General features: G+C 26.6%; 1 protein-coding gene across 3 annotated transcripts in view; it reads right to left on the bottom strand.

Moving 5' to 3' along the window:
• LOC114126736 (protein unc-80 homolog) overlaps positions 1–20,854 on the bottom strand; it is a 38,444-nt gene that overhangs the window by 3,757 nt on the left and 13,833 nt on the right. For 2 of the 3 annotated variants that reach the window (XM_027990743.2, XM_027990741.2), the window contains exons 6-59: positions 20,575–20,740; positions 20,300–20,492; positions 20,117–20,220; positions 19,838–19,918; positions 19,694–19,762; positions 19,516–19,634; positions 19,236–19,418; positions 18,356–18,525; positions 18,045–18,247; positions 17,852–17,970; positions 17,698–17,794; positions 17,418–17,618; positions 17,120–17,358; positions 16,812–17,050; positions 16,565–16,737; positions 16,287–16,435; positions 16,096–16,213; positions 15,858–16,017; positions 15,550–15,709; positions 15,369–15,481; positions 15,102–15,292; positions 14,838–15,041; positions 14,023–14,158; positions 13,677–13,961; positions 13,223–13,363; positions 10,458–10,552; positions 10,174–10,351; positions 9,923–10,080; positions 9,717–9,836; positions 9,346–9,503; positions 9,119–9,272; positions 8,815–9,062; positions 8,543–8,750; positions 8,263–8,455; positions 8,022–8,197; positions 7,686–7,934; positions 7,471–7,603; positions 7,045–7,185; positions 6,727–6,920; positions 6,319–6,429; positions 5,047–5,276; positions 4,792–4,987; positions 4,206–4,424; positions 3,699–3,835; positions 3,425–3,629; positions 3,213–3,365; positions 2,949–3,152; positions 2,693–2,809; positions 2,466–2,609; positions 1,750–1,876; positions 912–1,124; positions 655–839; positions 433–595; positions 44–250 (exon numbers count right to left, since the gene is read on the bottom strand). In XM_027990743.2, the coding sequence (XP_027846544.2) occupies positions 44–250; positions 433–595; positions 655–839; positions 912–1,124; positions 1,750–1,876; positions 2,466–2,609; positions 2,693–2,809; positions 2,949–3,152; positions 3,213–3,365; positions 3,425–3,629; positions 3,699–3,835; positions 4,206–4,424; positions 4,792–4,987; positions 5,047–5,276; positions 6,319–6,429; positions 6,727–6,920; positions 7,045–7,185; positions 7,471–7,603; positions 7,686–7,934; positions 8,022–8,197; positions 8,263–8,455; positions 8,543–8,750; positions 8,815–9,062; positions 9,119–9,272; positions 9,346–9,503; positions 9,717–9,836; positions 9,923–10,080; positions 10,174–10,351; positions 10,458–10,552; positions 13,223–13,363; positions 13,677–13,961; positions 14,023–14,158; positions 14,838–15,041; positions 15,102–15,292; positions 15,369–15,481; positions 15,550–15,709; positions 15,858–16,017; positions 16,096–16,213; positions 16,287–16,435; positions 16,565–16,737; positions 16,812–17,050; positions 17,120–17,358; positions 17,418–17,618; positions 17,698–17,794; positions 17,852–17,970; positions 18,045–18,247; positions 18,356–18,525; positions 19,236–19,418; positions 19,516–19,634; positions 19,694–19,762; positions 19,838–19,918; positions 20,117–20,220; positions 20,300–20,492; positions 20,575–20,740 (9,029 nt within the window). The remainder of the gene's footprint in view (positions 1–43; positions 251–432; positions 596–654; positions 840–911; positions 1,125–1,749; positions 1,877–2,465; positions 2,610–2,692; positions 2,810–2,948; positions 3,153–3,212; positions 3,366–3,424; positions 3,630–3,698; positions 3,836–4,205; positions 4,425–4,791; positions 4,988–5,046; positions 5,277–6,318; positions 6,430–6,726; positions 6,921–7,044; positions 7,186–7,470; positions 7,604–7,685; positions 7,935–8,021; positions 8,198–8,262; positions 8,456–8,542; positions 8,751–8,814; positions 9,063–9,118; positions 9,273–9,345; positions 9,504–9,716; positions 9,837–9,922; positions 10,081–10,173; positions 10,352–10,457; positions 10,553–13,222; positions 13,364–13,676; positions 13,962–14,022; positions 14,159–14,837; positions 15,042–15,101; positions 15,293–15,368; positions 15,482–15,549; positions 15,710–15,857; positions 16,018–16,095; positions 16,214–16,286; positions 16,436–16,564; positions 16,738–16,811; positions 17,051–17,119; positions 17,359–17,417; positions 17,619–17,697; positions 17,795–17,851; positions 17,971–18,044; positions 18,248–18,355; positions 18,526–19,235; positions 19,419–19,515; positions 19,635–19,693; positions 19,763–19,837; positions 19,919–20,116; positions 20,221–20,299; positions 20,493–20,574; positions 20,741–20,854) is intronic. The other variant, XM_027990742.2, reaches the window with a different exon arrangement.

Here is a 20,854-nt window from a genome sequence, read left to right as displayed (position 1 = left end):
ACTAATAGTACATAATATTATGATTTATATTCTTAAAAATTACCTCTTTGCATATTTCCCAAATTTTTTATGGAACTTTCTTGGCTACTCAAATTACTGCGTACACTAGATATTGATTCTCTGTGGGTATTTATGGTACATACACTATATGTGGGGTTTGAGTTTCCGGGAAGCAAATTTATAATAGATGGTCGATGTTGAGTTTCACACGAATTTCGCAAACCATTACTAGATCTTATTCGTTGCTCATCTAAATATACAATTAAAACAAATGATTTCAATAATTAGTAGACTTATAATTTAAAAAACGTTATGATTATAAGATATTCATAAAACAAGTTTTGGTATTTTATTAAAATTTACGTTTTTGTATTCGACAAAACCGAAATCAAGTACGATAATTAAAATATAATTGAAAAATGATAATCGTACCCAATCGGTCATCTAATTCTTGTTTGAGTTCAGTCATTTCATTCATCAATTCAACAAGAAGAGAACTTCTACATAACGGTGTGATGGCAGTATACTCAGTAAGCTTTTCTTTAAGCAAATTTTGCGATGCTGTTTCTTGTTCGGTCGCATTTGTTAGTCCCAACTAAAAATTCAGTTGGTTAACCGGTGAGTCATGTTCAAACTTACATCAATATAACTTACTCTTTGCAAAATGAAAGGCTGAAGTAGAATAAAGAGAGGTGATCGGTTAACAATAATAAACTCAATAAAAGACCAAATGGACGCCCTCGCGTCTTGAATGTTCATAAGTTCCTTCACAGTATGTGCTATACGTTGATATTGCAAAGCTAACTCGGATTCGAAACACACGAGCATTATTTTCAAAGCTACAAAATACAATTAAAAGTGAATTAATATGGCTAACATTCAATTATTCGTATTTTTTTCATAATAATCACCTAAAAATAAAACTTTGAAAAATGATTTAGAAACTGCTGGGCCTGGTTTTGAATCTCTGTTGTATGTATATGAGTTTGTCCGCAAATCAGACGTTTGTTTTACATTTGTGAGCTGCACAAATGTCAAACATGTTGTTTTTACTGGTGGGCTCATTGAATTTAAGACGACAGACAACATAAATTTGATATCACACGGTCTCATACAGTGCATATCTTAAAAAAAAGTTTTAAAAATATTTTAAAACAAAGCATGTTAAAATTAATGATAATAATTCAATAAATATTTTAAAAAAATAAATAATACATTTAAGATGTATTTGTCATATAAACTTATGTACAATTATATTAATTTATTAATTATAATTATGTTATGATTATTAATTATAAATATTTTAATCTTAGTGTAAGGTATTTTAAAATTTTTATTTTGTAATTAAAAATAACAAATAGTATTTTTGGATCTTATTTTCTAATATTTTAAGTGACACAAGGTTAGGTTAAGTTAGGTAATATTTTCTTCCTAGAAACTGTGACAATGAATATTATTAAATAGTCATTAGTATAATTATAAAAAAGTTTTCAGTACCTATTTAAAGATATATTACTAAATCACGAAAACCAAATAATCATTTTTATGTATTTTTATCTACCGTTCGAAGTAAAAATAATCAATAAAAAAGAATATAGTTTAGGTACCTATACTGAATATAAAAACAATATTGAGTTTGCCAAATTGTTTTTACGCATAATACACACTAATAAAAAATAGTTAAACCTAAAAATAATAAAAAGATAAATAATGTATTTTAAAATATATTTTTTGATAGAAATAATTTACCTTTTTTTCCTATACCTACTCTGAAACAGAGTGGTAAAAATAAATTCATTAGAAAGCTTTCAGTTTTAACTTGCGATGACATTATGTTAAGCATTCCTCCGACTGACTGTTCCAGCGTATAATTATCCTGGTAACAAAATATAATATGTAATATTTTGTATAACTTTTGACAATAATAATGTTTTTATATTGATACAATATAGTATTATTATGTATTTATATGTTTGACTTGACGAATAATTTTATAATAATAAATATGTTTATTTTTGTAACAAGTTTAAAATGCTATAGTACATTTTTATTTTTAAGATGGTTTAAACAGTTTCATTTTTTTTTCTACTAAAATCCACTGAAATAAATATTAATAGGAAGCAAAGATAACTATTTTAATTGTTTTTCAAATGTTAATATTTTTAATATTTCTACAATCCCTTATTTATTATTTTTATGTATATCACATACATAAAATGATGCTTTATGAGTTACACAAGAACTTAGACAAATCTGATTACGATCAAAATTACTTTTCCCATAACAACAATTTGTTTTTTTTATTTCTGATTAAAATACATCTACACTTTACAGAATTAATAATATTTCGAGTTACTAATCATTTAGCTATAATGTCATGTAGGAATAGAAAAGAGGAACATTTATACAAACAATTTTTACCAGATTACTACTTTAAAGTTAACTAAATATTTCTACTAATTTACCCCTATCGCCAAAATATGTAATGCTAATAGACGTATGACAATAGCACAAAAGTGCGGAGGAGGTGTTTCCACTGGTATAGTAGCTTGTTGGAAATTATCAACTGCTGCAGTAGCCGTACTTCCTGAATCACCAACTATGATGCCCTGCAATATAACAGTTGTATTATATTCAATTAAATGAACCTTCCATTAACAAAAATTAATTAAAAATTAGTAATAATACTTACTTGACAAGTAGAAATGAGAGCTTTGAAATGTGGAATATGTACAATAAATGGATGTTCCGACAGTATTTCATAAACACCTTTTATTAATTCCCCTGCAGCATACCAATCCGTGTATCTCTAAACCATAATAAACGTCGTTAAGATATTTCCATTCAAATATATTTTAATTAAATTTCTATTTTACATAATATTTTTCCTAATATCGCCATCTTGAACTATATTATAGCATATTTAAAATAATGTTTTCACCACTTACTCTGATAGATGGCTTTTTGTAAATTTTATTAAACGTTTTGTCAAGTCTTCTAAGAATCCCTAAAAGAGTTGGACGTAAAGCTTCTGCTGCCCAATCAACTATTGGTAAAATATTCGTCATGTACTTGAGTAGTCCTTTACACGACATTGTTTCTGGGTCATAAGGTGATACTTTTAATAAGCTATGAGCAACTTCACCGAGTCTCTGTAGAAGTGTTTAATGATAAGTAAACAAGAAAATTTCAGTTTAGGTGTAAAAACTAACAATTTGCATCCGTGTGTCTAAAATTTCAAAAGGTTTTCCTTCTTGAGGATACTTTCGACTTAATTCGGTAAGTCTAGCATGGCATATAACTACAAAATCTGTGACAACTGATAACAAAACATCTCTGGTTCGACGAAATTCATTTCTTAAAGCCTAAAAAAGTTAATTTTTTGATGATACAGATATAGATATAAATAATTCATTAATCTTACCGCATATTTTTCCTCAACTTGCATTTCGAATTCCAAAAACTCTCTGTCGAATGGAGATTTATGAATTTTACGCTCACTGAACATTTTTGAATTTGATTCCAGATCCTTCGTTTCGCCACCAGTCGGAGAACATAGTCCTTTACTACAATTTCTTTGACTAGAATCTTTTGGTTCCTGGCTAGTTTTTTGTGGACCATTATAATGTCTAGTACAAATATTTAAAATAGTTATGTTAAACAATAATTACTATTGTATATTATTCTATAATGCATACTTTGATAGTGCTTCACTGTTATTAATCAATGTTTTTATAGAAATTATTAATTGATTAATTACATCTCTTTCAATATCTCGATACATTGGTTGCTGAATGTGTTTCAAATAACATGGTAAAATAGCTTCCAAAATAAGCTACAAAAAAAAAAGCATATAGATATAATTTACAACTAGTATAATGAAAACTAGTGAAATGTTGTAAATTAATAACACGGACTATATATTATACTATACATATAATACATATACAATCATGGTAAAATGTTGAAAACAATACTCAAAGTGGCTATTTAAAAGTTAACAATTACATCATTATAATAAGCGCATAATGTTAAAGTAAACATTTTCATATTTTGAGCATTTTTACTAGACAATGTAGACAGTGTTATGGCAGCTATGCCATTTATAATAATTCGTTTCAGGTAAATATTATTCGTGCAATATTAATAATTTTTAAACATGTTGAAGTATTAGCTATTTAAATAATAAGTTTAGAAATACTCACTAGCATTTGGTATGAGCGTAGTGTTTCAGGTGAAAATGCTATAACCATTACGCATAAAGATATACAATCCTGTATTGTGATAGTATCATCTTCGTCTTGATAACAAAAGTCAACCGCTTGTAATGGCTTTTCTTCTTTTATTAATTCACTGATATGAATAGGATCGGGAGATGCAGTTTCCAAGCTCAATATCAATTTGAAAAAGTAATTAGCTTCAACCTAAACAATTTACATTTATAAGATAAATACAAGGAAGTTTAAATATTTAATAGGTACTGAATACTTATCCTAATATTCTATAGGTAGGTACTATTTAAATAAAATCGTAGTTATATATGATTTTTTAGATATAGCCATATATTGGGTAAACACCTCTAGAATATATTTCCGAAGAATCAAGTGTATACCCAAAACATGGATACATCCAAAAACCAAATGACTGGCCATAGATGTAATTAAAGTCTAAAATTAAACGATTTTTTTTTTTTACAATTATTTGTTGTACAAAATATTAAAATATAAACTATGCATAATACGATATCGAATAATATCAAAATTTTAAATATATGAACTATAAATCACTTACTCGACTTGAATCCTCTACATTTGATGCATCATCTAAGTCTAGTATGCTAGATGCACTGCCAAACATTTGTAATATGAATGGTTTACGATTCATTAAGTAAAATTGTTTAATAGTATATTCAATTGATCGAGTAACAATTTTATTTGTATGGTGGCTTGCGTATAGTTGAAGCAGTGTAGGTATAATTAAAAGATACCTGCGAGTATTAAAAACAATGAAATATCAATAAACTAAACATGCATTTTAATTACTTACCCATTGCTTGAAAATATATTTTTGAAATTGCGAGCAGCGTTTATATACGTAGCCATTACATAACGCAATACGCAAGAGTCTTCGCTGTGTAATGTTACAGCTCCATTTAATACGTTTAAAAACAAATGAATGTCACCTGAATAAGCGAAGTTTCCAGCCATTGCTTCAAACATCCGGGCAAGTAACCGAACCCAAATAAATTTGTGCAATAAATCCAATCCTAATAATTCCTGTAAAAACGTATTAAACACAATATTGATCAAACGTTTTTGAAGAAAAAATTTTATTAATGGAATGACAAGCCTATGTCAAAAGCTTAAGCAATAAGCATAGTAATTAAAAATAACCAACTACTATCGACGATATCACTCTACAATATGATGTATTATTTAAAACTAAATTTTAATTTAGGACTTTTGTTATAGGACGTATATCATCAACAATTTAATATAAAAATGTTGGCAAGTGAGTACCATTTTGTTGTATATTAAGCATCAAAATCATAGGTGTGTTAGATTTGAATTCAATGAAATATCGTTATATACTAAAAATGATTGTAATCGGAAATTGTGTATCAGCCTATATCACTAAAACCTAGGTATATTTCTTTTGAATTAAGTCATTTATTTCACTTCTAATTAGGTACAGTAAGTTAATTAAATTTTTTCCAAAAATATTTCATTTATTATTAAATCCTAAATATTTAATTACATATTTTAATAATATAATAAAATAATAACTAATTATAAACTTAAATAACTCGATATTTAATAACATTTTTCTGTATTTTTTTAACGATTTTTTTCAGACATTTTTAATTTTGATCGCTTCAACATACAAACTATATCAAAATTATAAATTGAACCATTTTATTGATTATTTTAGTGTACATAGACACACAACAAAACAAAATTTTTTATCAATAGGTCATCGCTCCGCTAAAAATCTAAAATATATCTATGATAGCTATAAGCTAAAGGTACATTCATTCATAGGCGTAGGTAAGGGGAGGTTTTTTGTGTTCAAACACCCCCCGAAACTAAAGATAAAACAATTTTAAAATAAAGATTGTGAATTAAACTTAATGTAAATCTAGACCAAAACCCCCTTCGAAAATATTTCCTACCTACGCCCATGCATTCATCCACACAAATATTAATTTTTAAATTCAAATCAAATATCGTTTACCTCGCCACTGTTAATTGTATTATTATTATTATATTAATGATAGTGTTATGTACTTATATATTACGATATTAATGGTATATTTACCTTTCCCATGTTGCCACCTTGATATAAATCGAGATCTGCATCTAATGCTTTTCTAGGAAATGAAGGAAGTTTAATTAATTCTTCGTGTAAAAATACCACTCTTTGAACGACCTTAAAAAACAAAATTCAAAATTAACAAAATTAATGATCGTATAATGTTTCATACTTTAAAATAATATTGGGTGTTACTATATTAATATGAAAAATTATTGGTTTTTCAATAGTATATTTTATATTTTATATAATTCAGCAAGAACCAATTTCCAAAAATATCAAACAATCCTTTATTTATTAGAACACGTAATATTAAACTAATTTTAATGGATCACCAGTATTTATAATGTTCGATATTGTTGTTATAAATCATTATTAGTTAATTTTTACTAAGTAGTAAAAAATATAACTTACCATGTCAACATTTTTTAAAATCGCCCAAGTGAGAAGTACTTTTCCTATTTCAATAAATTTGTGTATAAGCTCCTGACTTTGTAACTGATTAAAGGCTTCAATGAGATCCATTTGAATTAATTCTAGTTGAGGATATTGTGATCTCTTGAAAAAATAATAATCTCTTACATAAGAAGTAGGATTGTGAATTTGACCTAAAAATGTAAATATTAATTTTCCATAATTATAACATATAATTTTTTTATGACAATAATCATGATAAAATATAATCAAGGATAAGTTCTAAATAGTTTAGATACATAAAAATATTGTACTCACGAGTTTTAATATTAACAAGGAAAAATTCTTTGTGTCGCTCTTCGGGTATACCGAAGAAATCTAAGGATTCTTTTAAAATTTGAAAAAATTGTGTGTCTTCTTGCACGGGGAATTGTGATGGAATACCTCCAGACATTTGTTCTGTGAAATTTATATATTTTTTAATTTTATTTTTTGAAACATTTTTAGCTTATACTATGTATATTATAAACTTATACTAAAAGTAAGTGAAGCCATATGATTGGAATAAGAACCAACTGGAATAAATTATCAATTTCACGAATATATTTACCATGCTATAATAGATAGTCAGTTTCGTAAAATTCCGTTACAAAAATTGCAGTTTATATTTAACTTATTGCTCTATTATCTAAGATTATACTATAGTGATATATTGCATACTAATTTAAATTAAATTGTATTTACCTTGAGGACCATGCACTACAACTTTCTTTGTTGAAGGAACATTAGCTGTAAGTAAAATTGAACCATCACATTGTTCTTTTCGTAGTATTTGCTTTAAATCTTTGAACATTATACCATGCACACTATGAACAACCTATATTCCAATTTTATTATGAAAATTTAGAATACCAAGTGAAGTCAATTTTATTATTAATTAGTAAATTATACTGTCTTACCATCCATAAAATAGATAAAGCTGAACCAATCATAATTTGGCCTTCTTCGTGTGGTGATCTCACATAAAACATAACATACCCAATTATGTAATTATACAAAATAAAAGCAGCTTGGTGGGGTAGTTTTGGTACAAATCGTATTAAATGACGTAACAATTTAAACATTTTTTCTTGGTTGTCCCTGGTTAGTCTTTCCAGCACAAAACGTAAAAATAAATTACAGTCTTCCACCAGACAGTCCCATATGACCTAAGTGATTGTATACAATTTTAATGTTTTACGAACTTTATTTGTTCTATATACGTTTTACTTATATTATACTTGATTAGTTTATACCTGATACGCTGTCTCACACACTGAATTACCATCTGCTGTAACGGCAGGATCATTTAATAACGTTATGATATCAATGACTGCAGAACATAGAGCAGATGGAAATAACACAGTTACAGATTGAACTGAATGATGTGCCACAACACGTTGTTGATTTTCATGTTCATCGACTTCAACGCCTATACATAGTATTACGAGTATTAAGTAAATTAAACTAATGAACAATAAATAAGTAACGACCAACCTTCTTCGTATTCTGGATCAGATAAACCATGATGCATGCTTGACTCATGTGCTGCTTGACTATTAATAGGAATGGCTGTGATGAGAAAACTTTCTCGTTCGTTTCTTCTTTGATCTTCCTTGGCTTCTAAAGCCAATTTTATAAGTTCTGTTTGCTGTTTTTTACGTGTTTTAGTAGCTGTTACTAATGATCTCTATATGTGTATTTTATAAATATCATACGTATGTATCATTATCATAGTTGTATTATTAATTCAAAAAATATCATTATAAATGCTTACATGAGTATCCTGACCAATTGTCACTTCTTCTACTTTGGTTTCTACTTGAGGCATCCAAGGAGGATCAACAATAGGTAAACATTCTATTCCAATTTTTGGTGAAGTTAAAGTAAATTCAATTCCTGGTGGAGGTATTCTAAACGAGTTATGTGCTCCTTCTTCCATTCGAGGCCACGGTTGAAATCGGTTTTTCCATAAAATATGAAATCTATATATATATTAATAAAACATGATTATCAATAGACTAAAAAAAAAATATTGATAATTATTACTTTAAAATTGCGTTCGCTCTAATTATAGAATCTTTATTAGTTAAACTGCTGTTTATAAGTTCAATGCATTTTTGAGGAGCTTTAAACGCTGCTATAATGAATAACGTTGAAGAGGAAGCCACCAATTCTTGGTTAGGGTCTAATAAAAATTCCCATGCAATCGGTAAAATATCCAAAACTTGTTCCTCCGTTAATACTACAGCTGCTTTTATCAATAAAGCCATTGAACAATGGAAAATATCGTGTACCTATTTAACAGTATGATTAATTTTGTATAAATTAATTTAAATAATTTATTAGTTACTTGGTTTTTTATGTATTTTAAAATTATTGGAGGATCATTCTTATCTTCATTGGTGATTTTATTATCATTTTTTTCATGAACCTTAGAATCAGATTTTAACAGCAATTTTTTATTGCTTGATATACTTTCTCCAAGATTGTAAAGTAAATTAGAACTGTAAAATATGTATAAATATATATATATATTAAACCAAATTGATTAACTTAAATATAATATGGAGATAATACTTTTCTATTTTTCCAAGGCTATCTTTTCGTTTGTTTGGAGAAGACTGACAGCTCGTTAACTGTAAGTTTCTTTTAGCGTCAATTTTTGTTATACCAAATTCTTCAAAATCCCCACTGCCTTCTAGAGAAGCCATTAAGCCAAATTCTTCACCATATAACTATTAATGATAGTATTTATAACATTAACAAATAATAAATAAAATACTTGAATTATGTACCACCGAAAAATTAGATTGAGTATTTATAGACACACTCATTATTCATAGATTAGGTTTATAGGTACATAATGCATTACAGATTTTAGACACTATATAATATACAAACTGTCTAACTAGTCTGTTATAAAAATATAACTGTATTATTTATGTTACCTTTCTAATAGCTTTAATAAGTCTTGAACAAGATCGCATCTGCCTTTTATAACAGAATGGATGACAAAACGACTGATGAGTACAACTATGGTCAAATGACTTGTTTATTTGAATTACAGTCTGAAATCATAACCAAGTAATAAAATATCGTTCTGCGTGTTAATATTATAAAAATAATTAGTATAAGAATAGTATAACAAAATTACTTTTAACCATGGCATAAAATATGTCGTATCGTCAGTTTCATTACTCTCACATGGGCTGGTTGGCGCATGATCATCACTCATCATGGCTGCCGATTCATCTTCACCACTGATTTCACCAGGTATTACTGCAGCACAACCGTCGGACGTATCGCTTCGATCTTAAAGAAAATTAGAGTAATTTTAAACATATTCTATATAATATATTATATAATTATAGTATGTAGGTATAGCAATACTCTAATAGTACGCACAATCTCCATCGGAAGACATAATTTCTTTTATTCCTTCTTTAGTATTTCTTCGTAATTTCAAACTATATCGCTTAATCGATCCCGCCATACTCTTCCTTTGTGACAAAGGATGAACAGTAGATTGATTCGCCCCTTTATTTTTTTTATCATCTGTGTTCGCTGAACTCGTTTCGTCCCACTAAAAAAGAAAATAATACTAATGTTAAATAATGGGAACATTTGTAGGTATTATTATTGAAATACGAGTGTAGCCATTAATTTTATTGATTTATTTATTTATTCACCTGATTAAAATGAACATTTGAATTAGAATTTTCATTTGACTGTCCAGATTCACAATCGTTTCGCTTCAAACATGTTTTCCCTTTGTCAGCGGGAGCTGATCAGACGAAAAAAAATAATTAATTTGTCAAAATAATTATGTATAATATTAAATACGAATAGTGCAATCTTGGTAATCCAACCTCTACGTAATCACATACTATGTAACAAGAGTGACTTTATTAATAACGCAATGTGAACAACACTATACCAAAACGATATTGATAATCTATTCAGGTATAATTCAGGTTCATAAATCATAGATATCCCATATACATAGTAGAATATAAAAAAAAATAACTTGAATAATTATTATCTTCTACGAATAACTTTGGAGAACAGTAGTGGTAGGATTACAGATATTACACTTTTTCAAACAATTATAATATTCTACCAGAGACTATACATCTAATATTTACGATTTTTCAATAATTGGAGTACGATATAATAATGTATACTTTTTACAACATGTGCATTTCTATACATATATAATATATATATATTATATTAAAAACTATTATTCTTGGTATTCGTGGTTTTCAATAATAGGGGATAGAAACACAGATTCATTACGAAAATAATTGTAGAATAAACGCTAGATAAAATATTACGCTAGAAACGATTGGGTTGGTAAAACTTCGTGCATTAATGATTTCTTTTTTGGTATTGATTAATATATGATGTTTAATTTAGATTTTCATTGTATAAACATGTGAGAAGTAAACTTAAACCTTTTGTAAGCATCACCAATCTATTGATAGTATTTATGCAGGTGACAGAAAATATTCTATTATAATAAATAGTTACACATATTTATACAATAAAATGTTTAAATACAGTATAATATAATAATAATTGCCGTTCTGTGTATTTTGCATTAGGATAACAAAATAATTTACCATTATGTACATTGGTACATAATATACAAATATATACCTTTAGTGTTAAGTAATAGGTATATTATAGTAAATACCTAAATAATCAAAATTGTGCACAGAATAATTGTTTCTTACTATTTAAATTAAATAACCTAGCATTCAAACTGGTTTTAGTTTAAGATATTTTGTATGTTAAAAATGTGAAAAAACTAATATTTAGATTCAATTAATTATAATATTATATCAATATATCATAATATCATATATATATATATATACATATTACAGACTAAATGGTGACTCATACAACATACCTATTTTATTTACAGATGCCACACAATTATAGATAAGTACACAGTACATTTCACATTATACATTTATACATTAAACAATCTATACCGGATTGCATCAAAGTTCACTAATCAAAATTTAATGAATCAATAGTTCTTGGTTTAAATTCCAAATAAATTAGTCATTAAACTACAAACTTTATATGCAATCCAGAAATTATAGTTTACACATTTGTTGTACACATTTACGTTCATACGAAACATTAAGTAAGTATGCAGTAGGATATAATGATTTTAAAGTAAAAATCAGTATAAAAAGTAATTTATTAATTTAGTATTATTAGTATCTCTATTGTAGTAATGCTCAAAAATATATTCCTATCTGTCTATGAAATCATTTACCTACCCGTATATGGAATACATTTATTTATTTATCCCATTCAAAATATAGATTAAAAATGCAATGCTTTAACAGATTATACATCTATGAAAAAATTCAGTCATGTTATTTGTAAATCACATTTTTTAAGTGTGTATATAGATTAAAGGAATTGTAAAAATTAGTCAAGTTTTTAAATACTTTGAATATAATACTAAAAAAAAATCACATTTGATTAAAATCCTGAGTTTTTAAAAAGATTCTTAAAAGTTTCACTCACTAATATAATTAGCTTAATTTTTATATGTTTTGAGAAGATAACGATTTTTAAATGCTTAATCTATTTAAAAGTATAAAATTATAAAATAGCCATTTATTTATCATTTAAATTGTTTCTAAAATAAGTTAAGTACCTATATTCATTTTATAATACAATTCTATGGATCCAATGAATTGTTTGATCTAATTATATTTACCTTTGACAAGTATTGAACTAACTTGAAAACTATAATAAAAACATAAAGTATTAATATTAAATATTAAAACTTAAGCAATTTTTCAGTGTTATTATTTCAATCATGATCTTGAATAAAGAATGTTTTACAATTGATTAGAATACATTCATTTGTGTCAATTACACAAAAAGTAATATTCAAAAGATTCAAGTAAAACTTCTAGAATAAAAATATATTTCATACGAATACAATACTTAAATGGCAATAATATTTATAACTTTAAGTTTTGTGTTTAATTTAATATACGTTATTAAATAAAATATTTGGTTGAATATTCAAGTGTTGTAATTAACTACATTTTATCAATCAACATAATTAAACAAGTATTATTCATTAATAAAGGAGAGTATAAGTACTAGGTACCTAGTAGTTAAAATAAAACCTTAATTGATTGAAATGTAAAACCTCATCTGTGATTTGTAATACTTATAAATAAGTTGGTAATTAAGCATTAATATAATTTCTATAGACAAATGTTTATCGGGAATGCAAAGCAAAATCAGTCTGTCACAAGGCGCAAGGCAAACAAATCAAACAAATGTTAACACAAATTAATTTGGTAAAAGCATCAGTAAAAATTAGTTTCGGACTATATTCCATGCAAACTATTTTTGTTATATATATAGTGCAATATTATTGGTCAGTAACACTGTTTGAAGCTCATACCGCGCTTTTCTTTTATTAGTTTAGCGTGTCTGCGAAGTTTGGTCAACACATTTGTAGCAACAATGACGCTACTTTTTCGACTAACTTCCTCTTCTGGTTTTAAATGACTCTGTAAAAGCTCATTTCCACTTTTCTCCATCTCTGCGATACAACAGTAATGACATCCATTCGTTAAACAAGCATTCAATTTTGCCAAAGATACAATATTTGTTCACACTCAAGTTTTTTTTCTTAACAAATGTATAACTACAAAAGCTAATTTCAAACATGTAACATGAATCACAGAATTCAATAATCGATCTTAGGATACATTAGTATTATTAAAACACCATTCAATAGTAATTGTCATACTTTATGAGATTTTTACTGGAATAAAGGTATATATTTCTTAACACGTAGATCCTGTAATAATTAAAAACTATTATCAAACTTTAAGTATCCAGGAGATATATACCTTGATCCTTTTCACCAGAAATCGATTGTAAACTTTGAGCAGAAGCTTGTGAATGTCCCATCGACGATAAAGCCATCGACCATCGTCGTCCTTCTCTGCTATGAGATTGCCTTTCCCTTTCCCAGGCATTTGATGTAACCGGTAATGTTGTGTAAGTATTCGATGGCCGAGTTTTTGGTAAAGTTCTATATGTCTCCCGTAAATAAGAAGTTATTTCCAAAAATAACATACATGCAATCAAACGCAGGACCATTGGACAACTGAACATCCGAGAAATTCCAGATGCTAATACATTAATATTATTTAAAATGTATTTTGAGAAAATTAAAATCATTTTTGGTCATACTTTCATCCAAAAAATCTTCTTCTTCATCTTCATTTTGTAACTCTCGTTGATTAGCTTCATCAGCAATACACGATAAAATGTGAGGCAATTGTTTTTTATCCTCAGAAATCATTTCATCTAAACGTGCTGCAATAATCTGTTTGTCAAAATAAATTATATACTATTATAGTTTAAATGTTTATTAACAACTTTACCACATTTTTACTTTTTGAATAATTTGTGACTATATAGTTATTTTATATATTATTTAAATACCAATATTAATTATCAAGTAACTAATTAGTGTTTCTGCATAGAATGTCAGTATTGATAGTTGTTGCATTATTAATTATTAAAATTAATTTACCTATACTCAGGCAAAAATCTTGAAAATTTAACACAAGAAAAACTTGTCAAATACATATATAATCTGTATCATTTTTCAAATGACATTATCTTGCTTCCATAATGGAAAACATAACTCTAATACTTTATACTTAAATTTTTATGTATATACTACGTATATATATATAACAGGTTTACTGATCATTGATAGACGTATACGTATACACTAATAAAATATATACAGATACATTTTTTTATTTCATATGAATATTATTTGTCTAAAATAATTCTTTATATGTTTTTATCCTCTTGGAATAATACAGTATACATCATATTTAATTATCTCATAGTACATCGCTTAGAGATATTTATAATTCATTATAAGATATAGTAGGTATGTTATTAAATCTCTATTACAAAAGTGTTGTAATGTTTGAAACCGCTATTTAACGCTTCTTGTCGAAATACGTGTATTTATTATATATATTTACTTCTCCCCATTGGCGAAAAAGTTTTCCAGCGTTATGTTGAACGACGATGGATTTCTTAGCACCAGAAACCATTGATTGCTTAACATTTAAACCTGAAGGTCTCACCATTCGTATCCAAGTTGACCATTGACCTTTATTACAGCCATGAACAAAATGACAACATTCCAAAAGAAAAACTGCTCTCGCCAGAACTGGTGTATTTGGCTAAAAAAATATTTTGTATAGAAATGGCAATCTATATAAGTCATATATATTTTTATATACTAAATCAAATGCTGCAGATATAAAATTTGCATCTGGGACAGATCCTGGTCCACACATTTCCATCATTATTGAAAACCGCTGAATTCCCGCTCGTAATTGTTTAATTTGTACTAATTTTCTTTCTTTTAAAACAACAAATTCTGATTGATGCGGGTGATCTCCGTCATCTAAGGAATCTCGACGACTTAAATCTGAAAAAAAATGCATCGATGTGTGTATAGAGTTTTATTCAAACTTTAAGTATACAAAGTAAAGTAACAAATTTACAGCTTCCTTGAGAATCTTCTGTACTCTTATCCTTTTTTCTACCTTTTCGAAAAACATACTTATTTAGATGGTGCCCCATTCGTTTTTTAGTTTTCTTGAAAGTCTGTGACATTCTATAATATTTATACGATTATATATATTTTTAATCTTAATATATTCCATCAATATTAAATTAATTTACCCATTTCTACTCTTTTTAGAACCTCTGCAATATGATTGATGTAAATTTGCTGCTTGTCGTACTAGTGAGCCTACATCTGAAGATGAGTCATAAGATGAACTCAAACCCTGAGGCCTCGTTCGACATTCGTGCACACTTGACTTTGAACTAATCCAATTAACTAATAATTCAAATAATGGTAAAACGATATTATTAAAAATCTTTCAATAAAATGTAAATTTATAATCCGCAAAAAAAGTTGTATTTTTTTTATTGATTTTATATATTTTCGTTAAAAATACCTATATAAAATAAATTATTCAACTGACCTATTTCTTTGATTTGTAAACGATTTGTATATGATTTTTTAGAACATTGCATACTTCCTTCACTAGGTTTAGAAACTAGCATTGGATTTTTTCTTCTCTTCAAACTAACTGATGACATTTGATTCCTAATATCATCGCTAATTTGATTTTCAAAAGCATTCTAAAAGAAAAAATTAATTAGCTCTTGAAGTTTTCTTACAATTGGAAAATTCTAAATTAAAAAGCAATGAATCTTAACTGAGTAACTAGCTATTGTATTTCTTTTTTTGAATAAAAGTTTTCTATTCGTTCTATCCAGTACAAAAGGTTCCGTTATAGATTTTGAATGTTCATCATGATCATGAATAGGAATATGCCTTCAACAATAACCATTTAATAAAACATTTATTTAAATTATTTACTATACTACTTGTATTTTCCTAATATTACCTAATTACACGTGTAGTTTGAATATTGCTATGTTTTTCATTGTTTCGATTAGCTGTATCTAGTAATCCACTTAACATCACGCGTCTAAATATTGATGAATGAGTGTCTTTGACGTAACCGATTAAAAATCTTAGGGTATTATAAATATCCTATTAAAATGAAAGGATTATATTATTGTTATATATTATATTTAATATTACTTGAACTCAATTTTTGCAACTGAATGGCGTTTTTGGTATTATAATATTATTGTAACGCTTAGGTATTATTATGCTTACAGTATTCTCGGGATTTCTTAGTTCTTTATATGACACAACGACTCTAGTAATCAGACTTCTAAATATAACACTTAAAACATGATATTCATTCCCTTTACTACATATTGATGGTCCATATCCTGATGGAGATCCACTCATCTGGGATATCGTATCAAGAGATTTCCTTTTGTTGTCTATAGAAAATATAAGACCATATAAAGAAACTTTAATTTATACTTAATTAAAATAAATTTGCATTTATACTTACACATTGGTGAGAGAATTTGCATTGGTTCAGTACAGAATCCAATGTATGAATGAATAAAATTAATTATAAAAGTAAGTGAGTTGTTTTTAACAAAATGTCTCAAATAGTTTGAAAATTGTCGTTTGTCATATTGCTTTAGTCGATTTAGTAAGCATTGACATTGGGTCCGTACAAAATTTGCAGGAGGTCCTCTATGTCCTTCACCACAACTATGAGGACATCCTAAATTTTGTATTATCCTGTAAATAAAATTAAATTTAAAAATTTAACATTTATTAATTTGTATTGAGATAATTAGAAACACTTGCTTTATAATGGAGCTCATGGCAAGTGCGTGTGCTGACATTGCTTTTTTGTATGATATATGCACAAAGTATTCTGCATCAAGGTTGATGTTATGTAAACAAGTATTTGGAACTTTAGAATCTCCATGCCATGATTGATTTAATATTCCCAAGTCCAACAGTAATTCAATTAAATTAATAACAACTTCACATACTCTGAATGTTTTACAAGTGTTAACTTGATATACAGAAAAATGAATAGCCTAAAATAATTATAAATATTGTAAATATTTAAAATCATCAATAGTAAATACGATCATACCCTTAACACAACTTCAAAATCAACATCCCCATCTTTTGTAATGTAATTTAATGAGCCTGGAACTTCTGCTACTTCTTCGCTAATATATGTTATATTTGAATCAGTTTGAGATCTCGTTAAATTTGACTGACGAAATTCCTTAGATAGTTTTTGTCCGTGTGGAAATACATTGTCAAATGAAAAATCATCAAAAAATTTTCCCTGCAATATTATAATCAATTTGTATATAAGAAATTATTAAAATTACCAACAAACATAAAAAAAAATCAATTAAACTTACTTTGTAGAAACTTATATCTGGGGAAGTTATACCAGAGTGTTCCGTTATAGTAATAATTGGATTAAGTAAACTTTTTACATTTTTTATATCATTAACTCTGAAAGAAAAAAGATATAATTATATTTGGTAAGGTATTATTTTATACATTTTATACCTAAGACTTGGAAGACTCTTTCCTCTATTAAGAAATCCAGTTTTGTTGTTTTGAAACAAAAACTCTAATTTTTTTATTAAAGGGTTTGGTAATTCTTCATTTGCATAGTCATCATGACACTATGACAAAATAATGAATATTTTTATTAACATTTTAATTAAAAAAATACTTTTTTATATGTTTTAGTAATTACTGGCTCTATCATCATCACGTCATTTATATAATCTATTTTTTGTAAATTTTTTTCTGATTTTGACAAAAGTTTACGTCCTACTGCAAATGCTTTCAAGTCCACGATTTTTTTCTTTTTCTTTATTCGTTCACTAGCATGCCTTGAATGAATGTTCATTACGTCTCGATCTTCAAAAAATGTTCTTTTTCTATCCTTGATAATTTCTGAATAAATAATAACACAAATATATTAAACAATAATGTTTTATATTAAATGCGTTGGTATATTCGTTAAACTTAATTTTTTATCAATACGTTTTGAAATAAACGTACCAGGTGAATTATCCCCTGCATCAAATATGTTCACACAATTTGGTTTTACGATTTTTCCTCGAAAATCTGGTTCATGGTGAAATGAAACCTCAATTTTAGGTATTGGCAATGAATTACTGCGTCTTCGAGGTTCTTGTTTGATTTTTATATTTTCATTAATACTCTGTAATCTATTATAATAGAAAATACAAACAAAAGTTTAACTTTTGTTTAATTTTTTCTTAAGAGAATTCTTATTTTCTCTAATAATGTTCAACCTAAAAGACCGGTTAAGACTTGACTAAATTAATGATGTGGTACAGTTATTGCAATTATACCGTAAGATTAAAATAAGAACTAATATTATTAAACTAATTGATTATTTTGATAGATTTTCTGTTAAATTCAAATTTTTTCAAAATTTATATTATATTATATTGTAAGTATTCAAATTTTCTAAAAATACCTAAATATGAATAAGTAAATAATTATAAGAAATTGTTTATTATATTAGAATTGAACTTTTGAATCTCTTATATAAGATACATATATCTCTAATTATACTTTATAGGTGCTTATGTTTAATACACCACCTATTTACACACATTGCCCATTTATATTATCCTTATAAATTGTGGATTAAGTTTTCTGTACCGAATTTTTTAATAGGGCATGACAGTAGAAATCTCTTAAACAATGAGTCTTGATCTGTATGTAATAATTAAATTAAGTATCTACATAAAATCAATTTTTGTTATAGATGGTGATAAAATTTTAATCCTTAACATAATTTATTAATTTAAATTAATTGCATGAATTGAGTAGGTTATTCGCTTTTCAGATTAATTTTTAATTTAAATAATTTAATATTGTTATAATTCATAATAATTATATTACAAACCTATGGTATAAGAATTGAAGAGACCAGTAAACACCTTCTTCGCACCATTGAGGAAGAAATAAACATCTTAATACTGCAACATCTAAAAACGTGGCAGCATTCAAATCAATAGAAACAGATTCTTCTGTTAAAAAACTTGAACTTTTATAACTGCTTGACCCTGTGATTTTTTTTTTTGAATTTCTAAAATTTAAAACATATATTAATAAATTTATTAAATGTCTGCGTGTGTGTGTGTGTGTGCGTGATTATGAGATTAAGATGAAAAGAAAATATTTACCCTATTCTCATTTTTTTTTGTAATTGCTTCATCTCGGGTAATGTTATTGATGCCAAATCTTCATAAGTATACATCGAGTCTGACTTGCCAACTGGCAGTTGAAATATACTTGGTTTACCCTAATAAATATCATTTATTTAGATCGATTAAGTAATAATTTAATATTTCATTTTCATACTTGGTAATTATTTTGTAAATTGTCTGTATTATTGACATATTCTTCGTATGGAGGTATGTGAAAAATCACCTAAAATATATGTTTTATAAAATCATAATTCATAGTAATAATAGATAATCAAAGTTATGTTTTTTTTAAACTTACGACTTGTTCGTCTTCCGTACTCGAACTTTCTTCAGGTATAGTTTCCGGAAAACATTTCTCTTTTGGTGATGTTATCCATATCTACATATGAATAATAAAATTTATAATCATAAAATTATTAAAATTGTTATTGTTATTAAACATTTATCATATTTTGACTTTTAAAATAAAAAAGATTGTTATAATCGGTTAATATTTTTATTTAAATATTTATTTATTAATGATTATTATGATGTTTTATAATTTTATTAATAGAAATAATTAAATACATATAGGTACCTCGTCTATATTACTTTGGCAATACTCATTATGATTTATATTATGAGGTGAACTAACAGATGCTGAAATTGTACGACTATTATATTCTTGATTCCTTAATTTCTCTATAGTTAACAAACATGCAAGTAGTATTAAAATAAAAAATTATTATTTTTTAAAAGAGTAATATCTATTAAGAAATACCTTGTGATAGTCGTTTAAGATTATACCATAAAGATTTAGGTTTTGGCTTACAATGTGCCGAAAAACATGCAATGTTAGGTGTGCGATTGTCCCAAAATGCTTGCCACATTTTCAATCCACTTTCTAACCCATTGGTTATCAAATCTGATTCTTTAACTTGATTTATTAGCGGTGCAATCAAATAAATGAATAACTAGAACATTTTTTAATTAAATAAATAGTATAATAATATAATTTTAGATACTAAAATCAATATTATTAAAAATAATATTTACTGTCATAGTAGGAATACTAAAAAGGTAATAATGTGGTAAAGTTTGAAACGTCCCTTTTTCATAATCAGAATCCGCACATTCATCAGGCGCGTCTTGAATTATCCAATGCATAATAAGTAATAATTTTGACTCTATGGGCCCAATGTATTGTATGTTTGTTCCTTTTCTAAATAACAAATAAAATTGTATGTTTGTATATACTTTTTAGATTCTAAGAAACTAATATTAATTAAATATTTTAGTAAAGTTATACTCATGCATGCATTTTTATTGGTATAAT

This window comes from Aphis gossypii, chromosome X (assembly GCF_020184175.1).
Source record: "Aphis gossypii isolate Hap1 chromosome X, ASM2018417v2, whole genome shotgun sequence".
Taxonomy (NCBI): Eukaryota; Metazoa; Arthropoda; class Insecta; order Hemiptera; family Aphididae; genus Aphis; species Aphis gossypii.
This window is presented reverse-complemented; position numbering and strand designations above follow the sequence as displayed.